A 26,237-nucleotide genomic window follows, 5' to 3' on the forward strand; every position below is an offset into this window, starting at 1 on the left:
TGACGAAGCACCAGAAGGTAGGACAAGAAACAATGGATGGAAACTAATCAAGGAGAGAAGCAACCTGGAATTAAGGAGAAACTTTCTAAGAGTGAGAACAATCAGTTGAAAAACTTGCCTTCAGAAGCTGTGGGTCACTGGAGGTTTTAAGAAAACCTCTGAAATGGTATAGGATCCCCTGCTTGATCAGTGGGTTGGACTAGAAGACCTCCAAGGTCCCTTCCAGTTCTCTTCTGATTGATTGATTGATTGATTGATTGATTGAGTTTTGTCAGGTCTATGGCAGGTGAAAGAGTTAATGTATTTCTGATGTGCGACAGTCCACATGCTGTTTCAGCCCTTCCCTGGAAACTGTTTAAATTGTGTACAGAAACGTATGTGAACTGCTTATAGCTTGTGTAATATGTACTTTGACCAGTCCAGAGCTTTTCTTTCTCCTTTCTTCCCTCACAAATATTTCTTTTCTATGGCAAGTACAGCCGTAAGGAAACCATAACATCTATGGGGCTTCATGGAATTCTAATGTAATCATGTCAGTGGAAAAGCCATACCTATTAAGAAGCTGGTTTCTTCTTGCCTTACAGCATTTTAAGAGCAGATGGGAAAACAAACACCGAAAACAAAAAGGAGAAAAATACCTGAGCTCGGAAATTCACATCTAAAGATGGCCACAGGGGTTAAAAAATTACTGACATGGCCAATCTTGGTAGTGTGTATTTCTACACTGTATGGAGAACTAACGTGGTATAGTGTGTGGATGGACAATTTTTTTCAGCCACAAGAAATGCACAGATTGTGAAATAAGGGCCCAGCAGGCACCACACAATCATGCATGTCCAGTTGCATGCAGTGCTCCCATTCCCATTCAGTTCTCTGGGGGGTGACCCAAATTCCTAGCTGATTTTTGGTCAGTCTTTCTGCTTCAACCAAACTGATCCCAAGGTTGTTGTGAGCACATTACCCTTGGAGTGTACAAAAAACATTTTTCTAAAAGGACAAAAAAAATAATCTGCAGATGAAGCTGCTAATTAATGAAACAGACAGATTATGAATATTTAGCAATGTGCCTATGCCCCTTTCTCTTTCACCTTCTTAGATTCATGGACTCATGATGTCGCCTGGTGAATTAATATATCAACAACAGCCCAACTCTGCTTCTGAAAAGGATACTTTCAAAGGTCGTAAGACCGCAATCAGCAACTTGTATTTAAGAGCGGAAAATATATTTTGAACTGAGAACTGAAGGCTCAGCCTCACCGATTCTGCCTAACTCCTGTTTTAGACAAGGAAAAGGCTCCAGGAAATCTTCTGCCTATATGTACTTCAGTAGTGGGTTTCAAATTTTTTTACTACCAGTTCTGTAGGTGTGGCTTGGTGGCCGTGGCTTGGTGAGTGTGGCAGGGGAAGGATACTGTAAAATCTCCATTCCCACCCCATTCCAGGGGAAGGTTACTGCAGAATCCCCATTTCCTCCCTGATCAGCTGGGATTCGGGAGGCAGAGAATAGATAGGGGTGGGACCATTCAGAATTTTTACTACCGGTTCTCCGAACTACTCAAAATTTCTGCTACCAGTTCTCCAGAACTGGTCAGAACCTGCTGAAACCCACCTCTGATGTACTTGCCTCTCTCGGTACATGCTTAATCTTCTGAGATTAGAAACTATGATGGTGTCCAGATTAGCTTCCAAGGCTCCAGTTACCAAGTGCTACTTTATCATTTTTCTTTGTTCTTCTGCCTTTCTCTTAGATAATATATTATTTTCTACTTCATTGTGGCATTTTTCTAAAAACCCTCTATCAAATTGTGGGTTTATGCACATAATAAAGAAGATGTGAAAACTTCATGCACCATCCAAACATTTCTCAGGGTAAGAACAGTGGTGAAATGAAGATAAAAGACAGCTAAAATGATAAAAGATCATTTCATAGATGCTGGCACTTTCCAAATGTATTGGATATCAGCCTGCAGAATTCCCAGCCAACACCATTATGTATGGCAGTGTTTCTCAACATTAGCAGCTCTAAGCTGTGTGGACTTCAGCTCCCAGAATTCCCCAACCAGCCTTGGTGGAAGGGGAATTCTGGGAGCTTAAGTCCATACATCTTAGAGTTACTAAGGTTGATAAATAGGGAGTATGGAATTCTAGGCACTGAAGGCCATTTTACCTGGAGGGCCATCGAATTCTGGGCACTGGTTGACAACTAACAAAATATTAAATGCATATAAAAGAGGAGATCTGAGAAAACTAACAAAGAAAATGTGGATTCATTTGGCTTTAAAGCGGCTCCTGCCATATACTGAGAAGATGAACTTCCAACCGAAACTCTTTCAGGCTTTGCTTGTTTACCCAGCGGGGTAAAAGTCCATGAAATGAGAGACTGGTCCTTTGGTTCCCGCAAAGCCTGTGTGCACAGTGATGAGAAGCAGCCATAAAAATAGTCCTCAGTCTCCATCTCCTCTCATACCTGAAATGGGATCAGGTGTTTTTGCCTTTAAAGCATCTTCCCATACATCTGAGCTTTCAAAAGCTTAGTTGAGACATGCCAATTCGCCTTGGATCAACTATGTTTTGTACATCTGGAAAAGGATGTCATTTGTTTCTGTCATTTATTAACCAGCGACAACAACATCCCTGGTTTTCTACTCCTATTTTATTATTACAACATTCCTTCTGAATTTTACCCTATTTGCTTTTGCCAGTAGAGGGAGCAAGGATATAAAGTACCGAGGAAGAAGAACAAGAAGATGCTACAGCTTAACTGTAAACTCTGCACACCTGTCAATCTTCTGGGAAGAGAGAAGAATGTAGAACTGCAGAGCTTAAAATGGAACTTTTGAAGAGATGCAAGCCAGAAAGAAAACTTGGAGGACCTAAGAAAAGCATGTGTTCTCTGTTCTTGTAGTAAGGTCCTGCTTCAAGTGGACTATTATTTCTGGGGATATTTCTAGTTTTATACCTAACATTGCTCAATCAAACTTAATGAATAAAATTGCACCTCAGGTCTGCTGCTGTGCATTTCCGCTCTCATTTCTACACTTTAGATAGCATGGATCTTGAACAGATTCATTAATATTTTTATGAAATCAGTAAATGAAGTGTTTTAAAAAGGGAATAGAATAATCTGGGATAGCAGAGTCTAGATCCCTCATAACTGAGAAAGGGGAACAGAAAACAGAACCCTTCATGTATCAGGGCCATATTATGAAGCAATATGATATTGTCATGTTTCTCCCTCCCCCCAAAATTTTATTGATTTTTTTTATTAATTACATTACTTAGTGCTTAACAAACATTGTGTTGTCTGGGTATTTAATTTGTTTAACAATTCTGATTGTATTCTTAATCTCCACTCTTTTTTTCCAACCACGGGTAAAATAGATTCCATGTTTGACAGTATTCTGTGTCTTCTTTCTGTTTGATTTTCAATGTCAATCTATCTATTTCTGCACGACTAGCATCTTCTTAATTATCTCTTCATCTCGCGGTGTTTCTTCATTTTTCCAATGCTGTGCGAATATAATCCTCACTGCTGTTACAACATGTAATATTAAATACATACTTTTCTTATCTAAGTTTTCTGATATTAATATACCTAATAAAAACAGTTCAGGTTTAAAATCTACATGATTCCGTATCATCTTTTCTAGCCACCTGTGTATCTTTGCCCAATTTTTTTTTTGTTTTAGCATAAGTCCACCACGTATGATAAAATGTGTCCATCTTTTGATTACATTTCCAACATTTGCATATTTTTAAATAATATTGTCAGCTTCCTGGGTGGATAAATATGATATTGTCGGGTTCCTGAGTGGAAAATTGCTGCTTGGATGAATGAAATCTATTCCACTAATAGCAACTGTTCTAGAATTGTAGAGTTGGAAATGACCACTTAGAGCACCAAATCTAACTTATTCATTGGAGGAATCCTGATTAAGGCATCTTGACAGATGGTGGTCCAAACACTGCAATTCCAAGGGAGACCATTAAATTGCTGGGTCATTAGTTCTCCTATTATTGTTAGTCACACACTAGTTGGTCCAGTCTAATGCATCTTAGACTGCATTTGGCATTTTTGTCCACCCATTGAATCCTTCCCTAAGACCTGGTCAGTCAGATATTGTTTTTTCTTGGTGTTAAAGGTATTGTCTCAGGATGTAAGTTGTTTCAAGTAAAGTTGCTGTTTATGATTGATTGATCATGATTTTTTCAGTGCAAATGGTGTTCAAGTGGAGATCCAGATGTTATTATTTTAAATTTCTCATTAAACGGCTCTTACTACGAAGAGTGTTTTTTGGTTTTTTTTTGCATTCATCCAGCCTCTGTCTTCTTCTCATTTGTTTATGTCTCTCCTACTCATGCAGATGGAACTAGGCTGAATGAGCCAATAATTGCAGCCAATAATTGCAGTATCCATGATGATGAGAGTGTAGCATTTGTGCTGAATAGATGGAGTTAATATGGCCCAATATCTCTCATGAGCTTCAATGAATGATTTTGGCAATGTTCAGAATGCCCCTTTCTACTATTGGGATCCTAAAATTTGATAGGAGCTTGCAGGCAATCTACTCCAAACAAACAATTACAAACTAGGGTAAATGTTGTAATGGCTTTTTCATTGTGATCAGCTGTTTCTCATGCTGCCCATTTGCAATGGCAGTGGGAAGATAGATTTTTACCTTGATAAACATCTCAAGAGCTTGGTCTACCAAAAAGTCATACATTCTTTAAGAGCTCATACATTCTTGCAATTTTACAACAACTTTTGTGTGTACATGTTGTTTATCTCTATGTGCCTGTTGACGGCTGATTTGTCTGAGAGCACATAGAAATAAACAGCATCAACATACCATTCCTAAGAGACAATCAAAAGCCAAAACAGAAACAGAAAGACCAAAACACCTCCTCACCAGCAATCAACACCCAGCTATGCAGAGATTAACACCAAGATTAACATTAGACCAACAATCAAGAAGCAAACAATATCCCAATCAAGGAACTACCAACTCAGATAAATAAACTAACAGTGAACAGCATCCCGATCAAGGAACCACCAAAATCACTACCATCAACACTGACAGGGCAAGCCACTAGTACATAAAATAAGAATAAACCCCATTCCCTACTAGCACTGATGATATTACCTAGCTTGGAAATGAAACACCTGCGAGAAAATAACCAAGCTCATAGAGCAACAAGGACCCCACAGTTCCACCCTGAGCAACAAATATCCTCTTCTATAGATAGGAGTGTATGAATATTTGCCCTTAGTCTTTCTTTTTGACAATCTGCAATACCCATTTAATGCTAAGCAAACATATATGCTAGCCAGCTTGTGTTGTTCCTAGTCCTTCCCAGCAGCTCTCTCACTCTCTCTCATTTTGCTCTATTCTAGAGAGTGTTAACATCTCTTCTCACTGTGCCAGTTACATTCAGTCAGGAAGCAGCAATCTGGAAAGAGGCAGAAAAGACAACCAGGAGGATATTTATTGATCTGCTTATTGTTTTGGATGCTGCTTTCTACCCTTCCCATTGTGCAGAGAGAAAGAAGACATCTCTTGAACAAGTGGAAGAAGGAGAGTACACACGTAGGCAGGGACAGCATAGCAACCAGGCTCTACCATGCAGAAGAGCCAGGAGCATCATGCTCAAAAGGTAAGAAGCTGCAATTTGCATTGGAAGCACTTCATGGGATGCCACAGAGGTGGAGCAGAGAGGAGCTGCAGCAGGTGGTGCTTTTTCCTACCAGAGGGGCTGAGTACAGAATAGCAGCCTTAGGTAAGTGTGGCAAGGGGGTCTATTGTGTGTAACCAGATTCCCCAAGGATTTATCTGAATTGCCCTTGGGAGGAGTAGAGCTTTCTGCTCCTGGATTGATAGCAGCAGATGAGACGGGTGGGTAGCTCTCATGAGGAAACCTTCGGTTTCACCCTTTATAATTAGCAAGTTCCCTCATCGTCCGCATTTCACAGGGAGTCAGCTGCATCCAACCCAAGAAGCAGCTGCTTTTTCTAAAAGGCAGCAGGTGTTTCCACCAGGGTGACTCATGTGGGTAATTAGCAGATGGGTGGGAGGGCAAGAATTGGAGTCAGTGGGTTTTGGGGTGAGGTTCAGAGAGTGTTTGCAGCAGTTACTGTCCCTTTGCTCCACTTTATTCAACATGTCTGAGACTGAACACTGCGATATGGAATAAGGGAGAGAGGTGGAAGGGATTGTGATGTTGCGTTCAGGGAAGTGCTGGAGCAAACACTGGGGCAGGTCTATGGGAGTCTCTCCATATCCTGCCCCTCCATCTCCCCCCCTCCCCTGAAGGTCCTGTGTTACCTGGTGGGGCTTTTTCCTTTTTTTGGCATTGAATTTCGTTATCCAGAGATGTCTTTCCTGTTTTCTAGCCCTTACCTTAAAAAAATCCTTAAAAGTTCTGAATCCACCAAGAACCAACCTATAACATGTTGGCTGGTTCTTGGTGGACTTTGAAGTTTTAAGAATTCTTTTTTTGTTGGCTGAAGATTCCAACTCATTACAAAAACACTGCTTTTGTATGCTGGACAAATAGAAATTGGCTCTGTCCATTTCCAAAAATAATATAAACTTCTGAATATATATTATTCAAACTTCTCTTTCGTAGTTAAATAGATTCTAGAACTTTCCAAGTTACTGCCACTTCCTTAAGGCCTCTGAGAGGATTTATGCAATGAGAACATGTTTGGCTATGGATGGATGTGATTTATGAAGGCTGCAACGGGGCTTCTTTTCCTGGCCACTATATTTCATACCTAGTATTTTATTAAAGGGCAAACATTTTGTATAGGACAGAGAAGGAAAAAGAGGAGAACACTGTTTAGAGTTTTTTAAAAAGTGAACAAAAGTGCTCAGAATAATTAAATAACAGGATGAAGCAGTATCTGTTATTGGTTCAATCTAATTCTATTTGAATCAAGTTTTGTTTCACTTGATTTGTTACCTACAGATATAGAAATATGGACAGAAGTCTTTGATTTCTATTGTTCCAGATTGTTTTCCATTAGTTAATTATTCCCTTGGAATTCTGGAGTGATAGAATATTTTTCCTACAGATTTCCATACAAAATTGGACAAGGCCACAGCCAGTGCAGATTTCACAATGTTATAAATTCATATCCACTTGATCCTTGAATTTTAATCCCTTAATAACTTCCATGTCTCTTGTGAACTTCGGAAGAAATCCAGATGCACAATCCAAAGGCAGCCCAGCCCAGATGCAAATACTCACATATATTGATTATCATTCATTCGATTTTTAGGTAATTTCTTGGTTGATTCTTCCAAGCTTTAACTAAACCTTTGATAAAACAGTAAGGCTTTTTTCTTTTTCAGTAACTCTCAAGATGGTAATCTTTTTGACAGGTGTCTTCCCCCTGCATTTTGAGAGCAGTAAAAGGAATATCTTGTTTCTGGGTAAGCGAATGTGGAATATAAATCATCACAGCCATTCCTCAAAGACAGTATTTTGCTAGTATAATACGATGGGAAAACCCACAGCCCCAAGTTGTGCAGTTTGAAAAGATCAACTGGCTTTATTCCATCTGATTTGTAAGCTATTAAGCGAGGTGAATTTTCCATGCTTTGGTGATGAGCATGGATGATACAGATTCAGGCATCAAATATCCCAAGGTACCTCTTAAGTATCATCCAAAGGCAAATAGGAAAAACCCAATAACAAGGACAAAAGAAAACAAAATTGTATAAAGCTGGCTTGGGTAAGTGTGCATGTATGCCAATTTAGTAATTACTGTCTGATAAATAGAAATACAATCATGCATATCATCGAATTGGAAAAACAATATATGGCTAGCCTGTGTGCCTGCTCAATCTGTTATCCAGATGGTACTACTGATGGGCAACCTGAAGGCCCCAGATCTCACCTTTTTGTGGATCTTTCTATTTAAAACAGAAATGGAGCCCTTTCATTTAGGACATTGGTCTGCAACTTTAAACACTCAAAGAGCCATTTGGACTTGTTTCCCACAGAAAAGAAAACACTGGGAGCCACAAAACCCTTCCCGTGCCACAAAACTAGCATATGTAGTTGAATTAAATGTTCTGTTTTCTTCTGAAACTTTTCTTTTCTTGGATTTTTCCATGGTTGGCCTACCAGGGGTTGAAAAGCTCAATAAATTGTGTGGCACACATTGTCAATTGTGATGCATATTTTGAGCGACTGGGAGCAGCAGCAGAGAGGTGAAAGAGCCACATGTGGCTCCAGAGCTGCAGGTTGCTGACCCCTGATTTAGGAGATGCCTTCAAACAAGGGATTCTTTTCTTTAACTTTAGGACCCACAATCCTTTTTAACAATCCTCTTCCAGCAAAATGGCTTGAAGAAATAATTGATGTGATTTCATTTCACTGTGAATTTACATTCACAGTGTTCTCTCCTTACTTGTTGTTACTTACTTGTTACACACAACTTGTTCTCTCCTTAGCAGTGGGTAATAATGCAGAGTGTGGACAAGATAACTACAAATGGCAGGAAATTGTATGAGCAGCAGCAAGTATCAAGAGCTTAAAATCAAAGTTTGGCATAAACCAGCCACAGTGGTCCCACTAGAGATCCACACACATAACAGACTGATGTATTATGACAAGAAGTTGATGTGTATGAAGGCAACATCAGCTAAAGAATTGGCATCCATGATTTCATGTTTAAGTGATGCTCCAGTTGTTTTGGAATTGCACCCATGTCCCCTATTAAGCAAAGTTTGAACCAATAGCAATAGGCACCTTGGATGCAATCCCAAAACAACTGGAACACACTTGAACACCATCGGCGTTGTTAAAATCACCATTGGTCAATTGCAAAAGACAGGATTAGTTAGTCATCATCTGCCAATCCTAAATCCTTGGGAAGGACTCAATAGGTGGATAAAAATGCGAGATCCAGTCTAAACATCTGGTTGACTGTACAACAAATCATAATAATAAGAAAAGACTTTTGATTTGAGAAAGACAATGTATGTTGATTTTTCCAGTGTACCTTGTGATTCAGTTGTGCCATAGATTCTTTCCCCCTTAGCATGAGAAAATGTTTTTACTAATAGATCCAGGTGCTACCAGTCCAAATGCCCTGTACAACTTTTCCATCCTTTCCTCCTTATATTTTTGCTTTTGTTGAAAAGGTAAATAATGGGAGAAAGGATGCAAGGCAGTGACATCTGGACAGCCTATAAAAAAATTCCACATAGGAATGGTGATTGCACAAGAAAAGTCTAGTCTGGAAATACCATCTGTTCTGAGAGTAGTACAGAAGGAATAACCATTATTAGCAAAATAAAGACAAGTCAGTAAAGAATTGACTCATACATTTTAGCGATTCCCTTTATTTAAAAAACAAAACACATTTACCAGATATTTATTAGAAGAATGCAACTCCAGCCCTGAGATGGGAATATCTAAGGAGCTAGTTCTCCTCCCAATATACAATAATGCTATATTCAAGACATTTGTTAAAGTGACCTCAAGAAAGTTAGATAATCGTATTTATATAATATATTTCCCCTGCAGTGAAAACAATACATGTAACTTGATAATGGTAAAGTAAATCTTGCCACATTAAGGTTTTGGAAATTTTATGGGTCTTGACAGTATTATCTTTAATAGGTATTTTTATTTAATTTATTGTTCCCTAAGCAAGTAAACAAGCACTCAACTCAATTAACGATGTTCCAAAACATAAAACAAAAGATAATATGTAAGGTAGACTCCAAAATGATTTTACTATTAAAAGCCAGGTGATAATTCACAGAGTTTTTTAAAGGCTGAGGCAGCGAGGGCCAAGCACAACTCCTAAGGGAGTCTGTCCCATAGCTTGGAAGAAGCCAAGACAGGCTCTCTTTTGCATATCAGAACAGGTGGGTTCCTTGTGCAGAACAGACTATCTTCCACCCACAAGAAAGCACCAGTGACTTCCCTTAAGCATAATGTGAGCTCCGATTTCAGTCAATAGCTTGGAGGGCAAGGAAAAGCTAATAGTTGCTTTCCTATGCTGACCACATCTCAAGCTGAAGTCGTTGCTGAGGCTACATGCCTATGATCTGTACCAGTGGTGAGTTGCCCCCGGTTCGGACTGGTTTGCAAGAATTGGTAGTAAAACCAGCCAGAGGCCCCTGCCCACCACCCCAAATATCATCATCAGTGATCTGCGCATGTGCAGAAGCTTCTGGGCATGCACAGAAGCAATGTGCGCGTGTGCAAAGCGTGTGTGTGCGCACAATCCTGTTGCAAACCGGTAGTAAAGGTAAGTAGAACCCACTCCTGATCTGTACCAATCCTGGAGTCCAAATGAAATTGTTCTTAGTGGGACACCCAATGTTTTAACTCTCCCTTCTATCACCTGTATAAAGTACATACCTCATAGTTAAGACATAAGTTAACACAATGCTGGCCTGTTCTGCATGGATGTAGTGGCACAACATTTTTTGACTTTCCCTGGGGGAGAATGTAGCTAGCTAGGGGCTAAGCTTTGCTGATCCCTATAATGTGTCTCCTCTAAATAAATCTCCTTTCTGTTTTAGTTATAAAACGTAAGTGAAATTCCTGCTCTTAGGAATGCTCATGTGCACACACCATGCTTTAACCTCAACATCCATATTTTGAGATAAGTTCATGGTGGTCATGAAAAATATGAAACATTTTCCAGCTCCTGGTCTCCGCATGAAGATTGAAACCCAGCAGGAACAGTAGCTCTAATAACATGCTTAAGATCACTGCAGATAGCCAAGAAAGACGAACTACAAGGCAGCAGGATGAATTGGTTTTATTGTCCCATGAAGTCCCATAGTGGACTGTTTACTTGCTTTATTTTAATGCAAGTCACCAGATTCAGCGGGATACAGGAAGGAAGGAAGGAAGGAAGGAAGGAAGGAAGGAAGGAAGGAAGGAAGGAAGGAAGGAAGAATATGTCTATGGTATGTTTGCCCTTCAAACTTGCCTGCATGGTCTCAAAACTGACGGACAGTCACTTGAGCATCTGCTCAGTAAATTAGAAATTCCGCAGACCTGGCTACTTGAGCTCCATGTCTTTTCATTCTAGCTTGCTGCCCCCCATACTAACCTGCTAGACAGAGCTGGGAGAAATAGGCTCCCTCCTTCTTCCAGTCAGGTTTCTGTGGCTTATCACCTGCTACTTTGACTTCCTCATTAGACTGCAGCCTAAAAGAAAGGGAAGCCATCCAGCAGCTTCCCTTTCCCTGCAGCAACCTGGTTGCACTTTCCCATCATATTCATCACTTGCCTATTATTATTTCTGTATTTGCTCCCTGGCCATTTTGTATTACTTCCTCTCTCTCTCTTTTTTTTCCCCCTTTGGATCATATCCCAGAACTTCAGGTGCTAAGTCAACCAGGAACTGGTTCCTTTCGCCTGCAAACTGCATCCCCGTCATTACCCATTTGTATAAACAGAGCTTTCCCTGGGGTTCCCAGAAAAGTAGCTCCCTTTAGAACTGGCTGGTTTGTTTATTGTTATATTTATTGTTACACCCCACTTTTTCTAGGCATCTAGCATGGGGATTGTCTTTAGAGGCAAACTACACCAATGATGGCAAAACTTTTAGACACCAAGTGCCCAAACTGCACACGCTCACATGCCCAAACTGAAAGGTGTGTATGTGCCCATGAACGTGCACACACACTGACATGTGCACGTGCATATGCCGGCATGTGCGAATGCGCAGCAGAGACCCAAAGACCAGCTGGCCGGCGGTAGGTGGGGCACCCCAACACCAGAAGTGAGTCAAGAGTTAAGATCTTTTTCTTTCGTGAGCTTCTGTTTCATTGTTTGCAGGGAAACAGACGCTCACGAAAGAAACACCATGGACATCTGACCTGGGGTGATGGCACACATGCCAGCAGAGAGGGCTTTGCATGCCACCTCTGGCACATGTGCCATAAATTTGCCATCACGGACCTACACCAGCTCACAATCACTGTTGTGAGGCTCCAGTCCCAGGAATGCAGATTCAAGGGCCTACATTTGACAGAAGCCTTTTGTTTCTGCCAGTTGAAACAAGGAATCAGAAGGAGTAATTGTTGTCTCTGCTGAATAAATTTGCATCTTTTACCTGTCCATTGTTCCTGAATCATTGGCATAGCGTATGAGCAGTAAAAGAAGTTTAGTTTAGTAACTTGTGAAAAAATATTACAACTTTATGTTAAATAATAAATCCAAATTAATTTGGCTGAGAAGTTTCAAACATTACTTGAAAGAGTAGCTGATCTGAGATAAAACAGTTGTCTTTTGTATGTGTGTAAGAGTATGTTTTAAAACAAATAAAATTACTTTAGAAATAACATTGAGCTTTTATTTTACTCGGTATAAATAACATATGGAAAGACAGGCTCTTCAGAATTCTCTTTAATGCTCTGAAAGTATAATTGCCGCACTATGGGAACACTTTACCCCCCAGAGGTGAGATGGACCCCGCTCTTCTGGCCTTCAGAAAAAATATAAAAACCTGGCTCTGCCAATTTATATGGGGGAGTGGGTTGAAGAATGATAGGCAACCCTCGGGATGGTTGCTGTCATGAGTGTTCTCCCCACTTTTTAAATTTTTAATACTGCGACTCTATCTTTTAATACAGTTTTTAACTTTGCATGTATTTATGCTTTTATATTTAGTGACATGTTTTTATTGTAAGCTGCCCAGAGTCATTTAGGTGAGATTGGTGGTATGGAAATGAGATGAGTGAAAGAAAGAATGAAAGAATGAATACTTTAAGGCAGGGATGTCAAACTCGATTTCATTGCGGGCTGCATCAGGGTTGTGTTTGACCTTGGGGAGGCGGGTGTGTGTGGCCAGGGTGGGCATGGCCAGCTCAATGTCACTCATGTTGGGGTGCCTGTGGTGGCCTGAGCACTCTGCAAGCGAAAAGGGGTTCCCAAGCTTGTTTTCGGCTGTGACGGCCTCCTGCAACCCTCTGCCAGAGAAAATGGAATGTGGGAGTGTTGCCTGCAGCCCTCGCTAGCTCTGTTTTTGGCTGCGAGAGCCTCCTGCAACCCTCTGCCAGTGAAAATGTAGCTTGGGAGGGCCACATGCAGCCCTCTTGAGCTCCATTTTTACTGGCAGAGGCACCGTGGACCAGTCCCTCACTGTTTCCAGCGTAGCCCCACGGACCAGATCTAAGCATCCGGGGGCCGGATCTGGGCCCCGGGCCTTGAGTTTGACACTCCTGCTTTAAGGCATCAATCAATTTTTCAGTTCCTAAACTTATTTGGGTCAACTGCCCCTTTCTTCATTTCATCCAGAATCAGAAGCCCCTTTATGACTTAGTCAAGCATATGCATTGTAGAGCTGAATAATTACCAAATCCCTTCTTGTTCATATGAATTACAAGGCCAGATACAGTATTTTATCTGTCTCAGTGCTTCTCACTTTCTCCCACTCTGCTTTTTGTTTCAACAGTTTCTTTCCCATTTTCTATTTTTACTGTATTTGTTGGAAGTCTTTCTAGAAAACGTAAAGAAAAAAGAGAAAACATAGCATATAATCTTTACAGCCTCCAATGAAAGCTTCTCACACTTTGTTATTTCTAGCAATGGATGTCTGTGAGTGAGAAAGCTGGAGTCACTCAAGATCTAGTCTTTGTTTTCAGGACCACAAGGTTTCCTCTAATGTAAACTAAAGGGAGAAAATGATCAATGATATTCTAAAAGAAGTATAATATACAGTAGAATACAACATAGCTTGGACACCAAACATTTTCCTATGTGAATCAGAGTTGGGAAGAGATTTCCCCAATCCATTAATATCAGGAGGTCAAATAACCTGAGCCAGGGGGAAAAATACGTCAAGGTTCTCTTATTAAGCAATTTGAAAAATGAAAGATTTGCAGGAAGGATTTCGTCCCATCCAATATTGTGGTGCATAACATCAACCCATATTCAGGTTGTCCTTAACTTACACCCACAGTCGAGCAGAAAATTTCTGTTGCTAAGCAAGGCAGTTATTGAGTTTTGCTCCATTTTATGACCTTTTTGCCACAGTTGTTAAGAGAATTACTGCAGTTATTAAGTGAATCATGTAGTCATTCAGTGAATCTAGCTTCCCCCATTGACTTTGCTAATCAGAAACTGTCTGGGAAGGTTACAAATGATGATCACTTGACCTTGGGACAGTGCAATTATCAGAAATAGGTGCTGGTTGCCAAATGCCTATGCCTGACTGTGGGGATACTACAATGGTCATTAAATGTGAAAACATGTCATAAGTCACTTTTTTCAGCACTGTTATAAATTCAAATAATCACTAAACAAATGGTTGTAAGTCAAGGACTACCTGCATCAAAAGGAAGGGCTTGGAACATGCTGTGGTGACTACTATCGTTCCATTTTTTAAACCCAGCCCCAAAGACACTGCTGACATATTGGGATTATTTCATCCACCTGTATTATTGTTTACATTGCCTAAAGGCAGATGTCTTTACTTGCAATTCCTTGTAATATGGATTGTGGTTTGCAGGACACACTTTATCCATGCTCAGGTGCATATATATTGTTCAGAATTCTCATGAGTTAAACTTATAAATCATAGCCATATAAAAATTAATGCAGTGCATTAATATTTTGCAATCTGGTGTTGGACACTATTTCTTGGCATTTCCAATAAGAGGGATAACGTGAACAAAATTCAGATACTTGGAGGTGTAATCTAACATATCTGGAACAGTAGTGGGTTTCAATTTAGTTTGCTACTGTTTTGCTCGTGTGTGTGCACACACCACTTCTGCGCATGCTCAGAAGCATCTGGGCGGGTGGGCTGCCGCTAACAGTTTACCCAATCCGGGGCGAACTGGTAGTAACCCACCACTGATCTGGAAAGCACCATATTGGAGAAACTACTGATAAGCAATTATCTCACTTATTTTTAATTGGTTTAAATGTGGCAAACTGATCAGATGAAAACTTCTTAAGTCTAAATCTTCTTCTTCTGCATGACTTTTCAAATAGCAATTTGTGACTATGGAGAGTTGAAGATTACAGCATCTTATTTCCTTGAATGCTCCAGGCCAGACTGTTTCCCTGTCTCTTCCATCCCCAAATCATACATGAACTGAAAAGGTGGAAGGTCAGTTTGCTCATCGATGGATTAGCCTTGAAATCTTGAGTTTACTAGGAACCCTCCTTGTATGTATTATTTCCACAGTCATTTGGAAAACTGAAAGTGGAGAGAATAACGAAGGTAGCCTTGGAGAGATAAAGAGATTAAAAGTAATTAGTTTGGTCCATAATATAGTCTTAAATAGGATTGAAAAGAAATAGCTTGTTGTGTTATTCTAAAGATTTCCAGCATTGATTAATTTAGTGCTGGGGATTTTTAAGTAAAAAAAAAGAAAAAAAACCCAAACCTTCAATTAGTGCAATAAAGTTTATTCCTAAAAACAAGGGTATTTTAATTTTTTGTAAAGTTTGCTATTTATTTATACCTTTAATTTCATTTTACATATGAGTTCTATGTACTGTATGCTGACCATTGTCATAGGTGTGCATATACATGCATAGTTGAAAGTCATTGTAACTTTCTTTTACACTTCACTTTACTTTTTCTCAGCTTAGTATATTGACTAGTTAGAACAATGACTAGATCTATTAGCATCTACTTTAAAATCCAGTTCCTTCCTTGCCAATTTCTATCCTCTTCACTCCAAATTGCAGTTGAGTGCAATTTTATGTATGTTTGCTCAGAACTCAGTGTCACTATTTTATAGTGCAACTTGCCTTTGGGAAGTGTATCTCAGGTTATGTTTTTCAGAAAAGAGGAATATCTGTGACTTTTTCATAATTCTGTGCAAAATCACAAAGAAACCTTGATAATGCCCATGTCCATACCATTTGGCAGCCTTCTTCATCCTGGTATTCTTGAGACCTAGAAATCTTCAGATGGGTTGAAAGTGTTGTGGGGAGCTAAATGCAACCTACAGAGAATGTCCATGAAAATGTGTTCTGTGTTACGTAGCTTTTTAACTATGTACATTTGCCTATGGCAATGTTTCTCATATGATGTGACACTTGGAAAAATACACCATACTTCACTTAATCCTCCAGGGAAAGATTGAAGGCAAATGAGGTCCAGGAAGAAGAAGAAGAAGATCATGGTGTCAAAATCTAAGGGATTGGTTTGGACAAAACTCAGCAGCACTTTTTCATGTGGCTGTTGATAAAAATAGGATTGCCAGTATGATCACTAACATCCGATAACGGATATGGCACCAGAAGAAGAAGAATGTTTCTCAAGCTTGGTGACTTTAAGATGTGTGGATTTCAACTCACAAAATTCCCCAGCTAACATGGCCTTTGGAATAGACAAGAAATGAGCAAATGATTAAGGAGGACTTTCAAAAAGATTTCTCAATTCTGAGAAAGAGAAAAGCATTAGAAAGAAACTCAAGATAATCCTACTTTAATGTTGCTTGTATTTGATGGAGCAGAGAGAAACTGTGATAGGTTTTCAGGATTATGTCCTACAGCATTCCTGGGATTCCTGTCACATCTGTTTGTTGGCCTAGCCTACTTAAAAGTGCTGATAACGATTGCAAAGTGAGAGTCCACAGAATGCATAGAAAAGTCCATTTTCCATAAGAGAAAGAACTTTGTTTTAAATGTGTGTGTGACAAAGAAAAAGGCACTCTTGTTTAGGTGAGGGTGAAATATAGGGACATCTGTAGCAAGTTGAGGGTTCCTCAGAATGACTAAATGAACATTGTGAAGTCTTGATGTGATGCCTGTGACATTGTGGTCTATATAGAAAAGACCCAGAGTTGTGCTGTAGCATCATGTCACATGTTTTGTCATTAGCCATGGGTCTTTGATACCCATCATCCTACAACTCTTTATTCATTTATTAAATAAATTTATATGGTCGCTGAACTCACACACAGTGAGCTTGATACTCAGAGATTTCTGTTTTCTTGACCAGCAAAAATGATGTTAAGAGTTCTTGTTGTGGTAGAGGATTCATAAAATACTCCAGATGGTGACTAAATACTTATTTTTGGATTTCATAATTTGGATTCAAATATAGGTTCAAAATGGAGGGGTTGGGAAGGCATATACAAATGCAACGAAAATCACTATCTTATTCACCCAAAATATGAATTCACCATGTTATTAAATTTGAAAGAATTGTTTAACTGGGTGATATCACATATTCTGAAAGCTTATTCAGTGGTCCATGGTTGTAGAAAGATTGTGAAACAGACATCCTAGAAGCTGAACCAGTCTTTATTATTATTATTCGAGTGTTAAGCTTAAGAATTCAGAACAATAGCTTTAAGTTACAGGAAAAGAAGTTCAGCTGAATGAAAATAAAAGAAGCATTTATTTATTTCATATGCTTTTATGCTGCTTCAATCAATTTCAGTCCTAAGCAGCTCAGAGCGACAATCATAAAACAATAAATGGTATAACAATCATGCAAATATAATTATAATCCCCATAAGTTATAACAATAATTAAAATCATTATTCTCTCTCAGCCCTAGGAAGAAGGCAGTGTTGAATTACTCCCAAAAAACTTTTTCAAGAAAATTGCAGGGATTAGTCTAGGGCCAAAAGTCAAAACTGCCTGTCTCAAAGGCACAACAAACAAACAAACAAACCATATTAAGTCCTGGCATCATAAGTCAAAACTCTAGAAAACTCAGCTTGACAATTGATGGTAATTTTTTCCCTGGAATTTGCTGGCAAAAAAACCATTTTTTTTTCCTAAATTTGGATCCACCAGCAGTTAAGTGTCCCCTTGTAAATTATCATGACAGCCAGCTCCTCTTCCTTTTTGGACACAAACACATTCCTTGTTGTTCATGACTAATATTTGTGGGAAATTGTTGGGAGATCTATATAAGATAAAAATGTATCATAGCAATCTAACTCCACTATTTTGGGTCAAAAATAGAACTAGTATTCTAAAGCAGCATTTCCATATAATTTAGTCATAGAAGATGTGATAATATCTGAATATTCAAAAATGTATAGTTAGCCTTTGAAATGCTTGGGAGGTGGGGGAGAAAAATAGATGTTGTTGACTTATAGTTCAAAAACAGAGTAGAGGAAGTGTATTTATCTATTTGTCAAATTTAAAGGTTGCTGAACTTCAAGAAGATGCTGAGTGGCATGTGTTATTAAAAATAATAGGAACCATAAAACAAAGAAAAGAATAATGTACTTTCAGAAGAGAGAGCACTGAGAATAACAAATAAAATCCTATAAGAGGCTTGAAACCACCCTAACTCAAGCCCTGAGGGGAAAGCCTTAATAGTGCTCCACTATTAGGGCCAGTTTCCTCTGTTAACTTTTTGTTCATTGTTTCCATGGAAACTGAACAAAATAAGCTTTGCCTCTATAACTGTGGTAAATGAAAAGAGAGTGACTTGTGAAAAAGAAGGGCAAATGCTTAAAATTAGGTCAGAGCCCTCTAGACTTCCAGAATTCAGCCTGTAATATTCTCCAAGGAATATATGAATGACCAATATAGATTTTAGCTATTTTCTAAACATCCACAGTGGGCCATTCCTAGGTAACCAGAGAGGATTTCTACACAAGCATTTTGGGTTCCACCTAAATCAGCCATACTCTGTGTTCCACAGCATTATTGCTCTTTGGCAAGTAATCCATCAGCTTCCACTCAGGGGTGAAAGCAGAGTGCAAAGACAGTGGTAACACTAGATTCCATTGGTGGAAAAAATTGCCCCGTCTTATCTCCTGCTCTTTAGTTCTGCCTGGTCCCTGTTGTATCACATCACTGTTTTACCAAGCTTCATCTAATTGTCCCCCGTCAAGAGGTCTTTTTTCTTTAAATAATTTGTCAGAAGAGTTAAGGGTGTTGTAGGATGAGTGTTAGGTGTGTGTTTGTGTGTAAGTGCTTCCCTTTTGGCCACCCAAAGGATCACTGATTAACTCATCTTGCATTTTTAGGATAGTGGAGATGAACACTAGAGGTTGTAGAAATAACAATGTGGAAGCACCCACATAGTTTTTCACATCAAGAATGAAAAAAAAAAAGCAAGCAAATCTATATGTACAATTTCCAGATTAGATGGAGCCCATGAAGCAGTTTCTTGAGAAGACATAGTTGAAAGCCATGGAAAGGGAGGAACATTTTAAAGGCAGAGCTAGTTGGGCTGTTCTTAAATAGGACAAGTGCATTGACATTTTTAAAACACCTGGAAGGGATATTCTCACAAAGCCTTGTCTAATGGAGTATCCATCTTGGAATTATGGGCACTTTTGCCCATATTTTGAGACTGCAGAATTGGGATGTTTTGCCTAAGGTTAGGCAAAACATTTGATTTTCCTTCTGCTATCAACTACTATTTCTAAATATTCTACTAGAACCCTGGCAGTGGTTAGAATGCAGTATTACAGGCTAACTCTGCTCACTGCCAGAAGTTCGATTCTGATGGGCTCAAGGCTGACTAAACCTTCCATCCTTCTGAGGTTGGTAAAATAAGGACCCAGATTGTTGGGGACAATATGCTGACTCTGTAAACTGCTTAGAGTGGGCTGTAAAGCCCTATGGAGCGGTATATAAGTCTAAGTACTATTCATAGAAAAAATATTGAGGGTAAATCAGTACTATTTGTTGGCTTGCCAACCATATGGCTATACAACTTAATCTGATAGGATAAAAGTAGCATTTAAAATGTTTCAATGAGATGACAATACAAGCATTCTCAGAAAGACTCTTGCTTTTATGTAATATTTAATACTGTCCATTCTTTTTTTCTTGCCATGATTGTGGATGCTCCTTTGCAAGTCACTGTACTCACACAGATTCTGGCACTGTGCTAAAGCTCTGTGTGGTTATGTCAGTTCACATAATCCACACTCCCACTTAAAAGCAGCTGGGCTGTGAGGACTGCCAAGAGCTTTCCATGGTACTGGAGGCCTTGGTGTAAAGGCTGTCAGCTTTGTGAAGCTGACTTCGAGAGTCTCATCGGAAATATATGAATATATGGACAGAAGAAGTATTGATGGGATGTGAGAAAGGATATGAAATCTTACTTGAGAAGTCTCCGCTGTGATGGCTGATTTACAATTTTTATTTATTGTTAAATTTCTTTGCTACCCATCTCACCACATGATGCATACTAAGTAATATGAAAAGCTCTGGTTTGGTGAATTTATGAAATAAGGACTTGTATACCACATTCTAGCTTTTGTTAGATACTAAATATGTTAAAAGCCATCATCTCCTTGCTCTGAAATATGCCTTGCCCTCTCCCCTCCCCCTTCTTTCATGCAACTCTTTCATTTCCTCTGCATTTCTCTATCTTTTCCTTATCAGCCAGTCATTCCAGACTTGTTAATGACTCCTAGTGACCAAGGAGATGGTGACCTAGAGACCGAATATCCTGAAGACAGAGGAAATTGGACAGGCAAGCTGGATTTCCTTTTGTCTTGTATTGGCTACTGCGTTGGATTGGGGAATGTTTGGAGATTTCCGTATCGTGCCTATACAAATGGGGGAGGTGAGAATTTGACTACCATTGTTCCTTGCCTTTGTGTGGAAGATTTCTGTTTTTATTATTGTTTTATAGTGAGATTTTCATATCTGTAGTGACAATCGGCAACAGGAAAAGATATCAGCATCTTTTAAAAAATAGGGCCCCAGAGAAGAGAAATTTTATGTAAGTATTGTTGCTCCAGCTGAAGTGGAGACTGAGCAGTCTATATGAAAATTTAAAAAAGAGTCTAAAGCACAAATAACAACTACCCCTTTATGATCCTGTAATCCCTGAATTCAGGGGAGAGTCAGGGCAACTGAATGGAGCTGAGTGTTTACTGGACAGATGCCCTTCTTAACACCATGCAAAGTTCACAGCAGATATTTTTTCTTTGTGCCTTAAGAGAGAAATATCTGCCACTACTGCTAACATTCAACCTTCCAAGTGGGAGGCAAGCATCTTCACCACTAGGTCACTACATCATTCTACAGCACAAATCAACAAATAACATAAACAATAACTTGGAATCTTTCCATGCCATAAACTCCAGTAATTAAATTCCTATAAAGTAGAATTTAATAAACGTAGTATCAAATGTTCTCTGATGCTATATAAAGCGCAAATAACAACATAATATCAAATATAGCATCAGAGACACATTAGATTCTACATTTATTAAATTCCACTTTACAGGAGTTTAATTACAAGGGTAATGGCACGGAAAGATTCCAAGTCATCATTATGTTATCTACAGCCACTATCACATCAACTAATACTATGTGATATACTGCTACAAATTCAATAGTCACAAAAGCCTCTTAGGGATAGATGTGCACTTACTTAAGCCTAATGTACAGGTATCAGATAAAGTATACATATGAGAGAGTCTTTCTGCAAATTAGATAGGAGATATTGATCTGTTAGAAACTGGCATGCATTCACTGTATACTTGTTCCACTGAGCTTAACCACACTTCCACTTCTAAAACTAGGCAAGAATTAGGAATAAGGAGCAAAGTTTAGAAAAAAAAAACCATGAAGCATACAAGTGATATGGAAGAGTACTTTTTTGTACTCCATAACAATCACAGCATCAAAATGACGATAGAAGGCTTACAGTAAAAGTAAACAGACAGACATTTAAAGTATGAACTTTCTAAATTCTATGTATTACTTCTGCTCATTGCTGACAGAAAGACTCTGGAGTCTATAGTATGTATCATCTCCAGTAGTGCCTTTTCTTTCTGGTCAATTTGTCACCTGCTGTTTGCTCATCCCATCTCTTATATAATTTAATACATTTCTTCAAGAGTTACTTGTCACTAGAGATGCTGCAGAAATCTGTCACAGGTTTCTGTTCAAATACAATGGCATATAATTCATGGAGTCTGCAAATATCTTATTTCAAAATATTTCTCAGTTGTAAAATTACGTACAAAAGTTCCTATATTTGGAGAAGTAACCTTCAAAAGCAAGACGAATGAATGTGATATGGACACAACTGGATATAGATTGATCTGTACATTCATCATACTTTAAAATGTTGTCAACAAACAGCCAATTGATTTGGTCTCTGCTGATTATTAATTGATAAGACTGCACTCTCCAGCATATCTCTGGCATTACATACCCACATTCACCTATAATTTGCTAATGATTTTATCTCCCTTTCTCTTGTTGTTCTTTTTTAAATATGTGACAAGTGTTGCTTTCATCTGAACTGTGTAGCTGAAAGCTCTTGCTCCTCATCAAAACATTTCTGAGTCCATGTGAAATTCAGGAGATTTTTTGGTAAATGAAGAAAACATCTGAAGGCACCAGGCTTAGAAACCTGGAGACAGTGAATTCTTGTCCCTCCCTAGGCAGGAAAGTTGGCTAGGTGACTTTGAGTTGGTTGCTCTCTCTCAGCTGAACCCACCTCACAGGGTTTTTGTGAGGAAAATAGGAGGAGGAAAGAGTATTAGATATAGTCATTGCCTTACATTATTTATAAAAATAATCAATGTGGGATATAAACATGTAAGTATAAATTCTTTGTGTGTGTTTGTGTGTGTGTGTGTGTGTGTGTACAATACAACCTTTCTTTTAAAACATTCTGGCCATCATAATATGTCAATTATTTACTGTAAAGCAGATTCAGCATGATGCCGAGCTTCTTTGCCAAATATCTCATGTATTCCCAAAAGCCATGCTGATGAATCAGTAGGTGGCTTCCTCGTTCTGAGTCAATGTGTTATTCAGCTTGCATGAATAAATTACACCAAAGGGCAACACGCTGCTGGAAATGTTTTCTACCGGGCAACAATATCAGCAAAAGGAGGGGGAAAAAATTCTGATCTTCCAAGATTCAGCCTTGGGAGATTAGTATATTCCTTCCAGGATGCAAATATGATTAAGAAAAAAAATTGGATTCCACACAAGTTAATTTGTTTTCCATTGACTTTATTAAAAGTTATGTTTTCATTGCATTTTCCTGCAGTTCAAAAAAATAAATATTGAGCACTTGTCATGGACAGAAAATGTTATAAATTTGCCAATAGTGAAAAACAATAGTTACACTTCAAATATGGAAAACACAAACAATCCTTTGGCATTTTGCCAAATATATATAAATATATATATCAATAAATATATACATAATAACTGTAATAGAATCATTGGCTAAAGGAGTGTGGGGGGAGAGTTAAGAGGCATGCCAGTATGGAGTTGCTTCATATTGGAGGAGGAAGAGGAGGAAACATTGTAGACCTGTCTAATGAAGTCTTATTTTCTGGTTCCTGAGGGAATGTAGCCAGTCTGGTGAGATTTATGTAATACAGGCAGTGGTGGGATTCAAATAATTTAACAGCCGGTTCTCTGCCCTAATGATTTCTTCCAACAACCAGTTCACCAAACAGCTCAGAAAGTTAACAACCGGTTCTCCCGAAGTGGTGCGAACTGGCTGAATCCCACCACTGAATACAGGTAATCAACAATAAAGAGACTGCTTTGCCCTATTCACAAAATTGTTCTGGCTCCTTGCACCTGATAATGACCAAGGTACTAAGTTGAGACTTAAACAGGGTTGTTGATTGCATCAGTCCTGTGATCTTGTCAAGTCATTTATAACAGGGATGGCAGGAAAAAGTAATTTGAATGTTATAATAGATCTGTGGTTGATTTGCTGTAGATCAGCAAAGTATTCTACCTTCAAATTGTTAAGGAATAGTAATGACAGAGAGTACTTATGGGACAAAGACAAGAAAAAGAAAACCTATTTCCACAGGCATAAAATTAGGGACTCCTTAATACAAATGTGGGCGGGGATCAGGCAGAGACACTATACAAAAGTTCCAAATTGGCTCTCTACGGTAGAGGCATTGATTTACCCCAACAGGTGGGGAATGGAGAAACTGTGCAGATATAAAGATATTATTGACGGAGGGGGAAACCTCAAATCAAATGATGCTCTGAGAGACCAAGGCATAACCTTAGATTGGTGGACTTACCTGCAAATAAAATCAAGATACCAGAAAGATAAGGATGAATTTGGCATAGAATTGAGATATAACGGATTGGACAAAATTTTGATGGGACCAGGGAAAAAAGCGCTGGCCAAGCTATATAATTATTTACTAGATGAAGATAGAGATGAGGATACAATCAGAAACCAATTGAGAGCATGGGAGAGAAACATTGGGCATAGTTTGAACTTTAATGAATGGGAAGAGGCGTGGAATAAAAATTATAAATTAACTAGAGCAGCCACATATAAGGATAATCATTATAAAATGCTCCATAGGTGGCATTTAGCCCCTGCAAGATTATCAAAGATGTTTCCCAATGTGCACCCAAATTGTTGGAAATGCGGTCATGGGCAGGGCACCTTCTTTCACATGTGGTGGACATGCCCCGAAGCAAAAAGATACTGGAGCAAAATTCGGAGATGGTTAAAAGACATACTCAAAGAAGAAATTGATTTGACTCCAGAAATATTTCTCCTGGGAATGGTAAAGAAAGGGCATGGAAAGGAAAAGGTCCACCTCCTAATACATATAACTACAGCTGCCAGACTGGCATATGCTCAATACTGGAAAAAGAAAGACCTACCACCAGACGACCTTATAATTAGTAAAATATTAGAGTGTGCAGAGACAAGTAAATTAACGTACGAAATAATGATGATGAAAATTCAGATTACGATACTGTGTGGGGAAGATGGTACGAATGGATAAATGATAGAATTAAGGAAGGAGTTTAAAGGTGCAGAAATTAATTAGAAATGTATAGTATAAAAGACACCAGATATTTTTTTCATGTACATATGTATAAACACTGCGAATCCGATGTCAAACAAAATTGTTATTATATTTTATCTGTCTTAAAAAAATCAATAAAGTGTAAATAAATAAAAAAAAAAGTAATGACAGAGAGTAACTTTCTCAAATTTGAAATTTATTGCTGGAATAAAGAGAGCTTTAAATAAATAGAAGTAAATTCCAATATGGAAGGACTGTGAACTCCAAACACACACACTCCCTCCCCACACCCCCTTTGGTGCCTTTGAGTCAGCATTGACTGCCAGTGACTGCTTAGACAGATCCCTGCAGTTTTCTTGGTAAGATTTCAAAAGTGTTTTGCCTTTGTTCATTTCCTAAGGCTGGCAGGGAATGACTGACCCAAGGTCACCCGGGTAGGCTTCATGCCTAAGGCAGAACTAGAACTCATGGTACCCTGGTTTCTAGCCTGTTACCATTACACCAAACTGGCTCTCTCTCCCCTGCTCACTTCTAGTACTCAAACATATATTTGTGATTTAATTTTCTTAATTCTAACTATATATATTTTTGCATCAAGTTCTACTTGCGGGATCTTGAAATGCCAATAAAAACAGAATGATAAAATAAATAACTCCTTCCACAAACTAAAGCCTGCCAACTCCTGTAGTAGTAAATTCAGTTTTCTTTCACATTTGCCTTTTATCCTCTAAACCTTTGGGTTGGAACAAGGCTCTCTAAGAAATGTATCCAGATGGGGTCCTGACCAGGGGTGAAATCTACTTACCTTTCCTACTGGTTCAGAAGTGCACACGCCCCATGCGCTTGCAGACTCTCTGCACATGCGCAAACCCTAAAACAGGTAAAAAACAGGTTACTTCCTGGTTAAAACCAGGAAGTAACAATGACCAGGCGGGTGGGCGGAGCCTCGCGTTGCCATTGCTACCAGTTCAACTGAACTGGTCCGAACCGGTAGCATTTCACCCCTGGTCCTGACGCATTAATAGATAGTAGTGACAGTGAGAATATATAAGTATATCTAAATAGTCTCCCATGTTTTTCTTCAATTTTTTCCATCTTTTTTCTGACCACGAAAAGTTATGAAGAAAGGAAGATATAGTACACATACACCATCTATTGACTCTCCTTCTGAAGCACACTGTGCCTCAATTCCCATCTACCAAAGAATAAATTAAAACTTCCCTGATTCTTTGAAAGCTACTATACACCAGGTCATGGTATTCTTCAGTGAAAAACTAATACAATGTTGTCTACACTGTCTGGTGTAGATTTCCTGAATTTCCTGGAGAGTTACTGACTAGTACCAGATTTCTAAAATCTCGAGGAAGTTCCACAGGGGTTCTTCAAACCATTGCAGAAGACATTGTGCACTTCTTTGATCTCCTAATGTTGATTGTGCCCAGTAATTAAGCCATTTTAACTGCAATGAAACTTGAATTGTGCAAAAGCCAAAATGTTCCCTTTTCAAGATTGAATTTCTGTAAG

General features: G+C 38.9%; 1 protein-coding gene across 2 annotated transcripts in view; it reads left to right on the top strand.

The window, feature by feature from the left end:
* The first annotated feature begins 5,385 nt into the window (after positions 1–5,385).
* The window catches only part of SLC6A7 (solute carrier family 6 member 7), a 43,007-nt gene continuing 22,155 nt past the window's right edge, over positions 5,386–26,237 (top strand). The window contains exons 1-2 of one of the 2 annotated variants that reach the window (XM_034402488.3): positions 5,386–5,655; positions 20,317–20,500. In XM_034402488.3, the coding sequence (XP_034258379.1) occupies positions 5,623–5,655; positions 20,317–20,500 (217 nt within the window). In that variant the 5' untranslated portion in view covers positions 5,386–5,622. The other variant, XM_034402497.3, reaches the window with a different exon arrangement.

This window comes from Pantherophis guttatus, chromosome 2, assembly GCF_059756535.1.
Source record: "Pantherophis guttatus breed Tessera chromosome 2, ASM5975653v1, whole genome shotgun sequence".
Lineage (NCBI taxonomy): Eukaryota > Metazoa > Chordata > Lepidosauria > Squamata > Colubridae > Pantherophis > Pantherophis guttatus.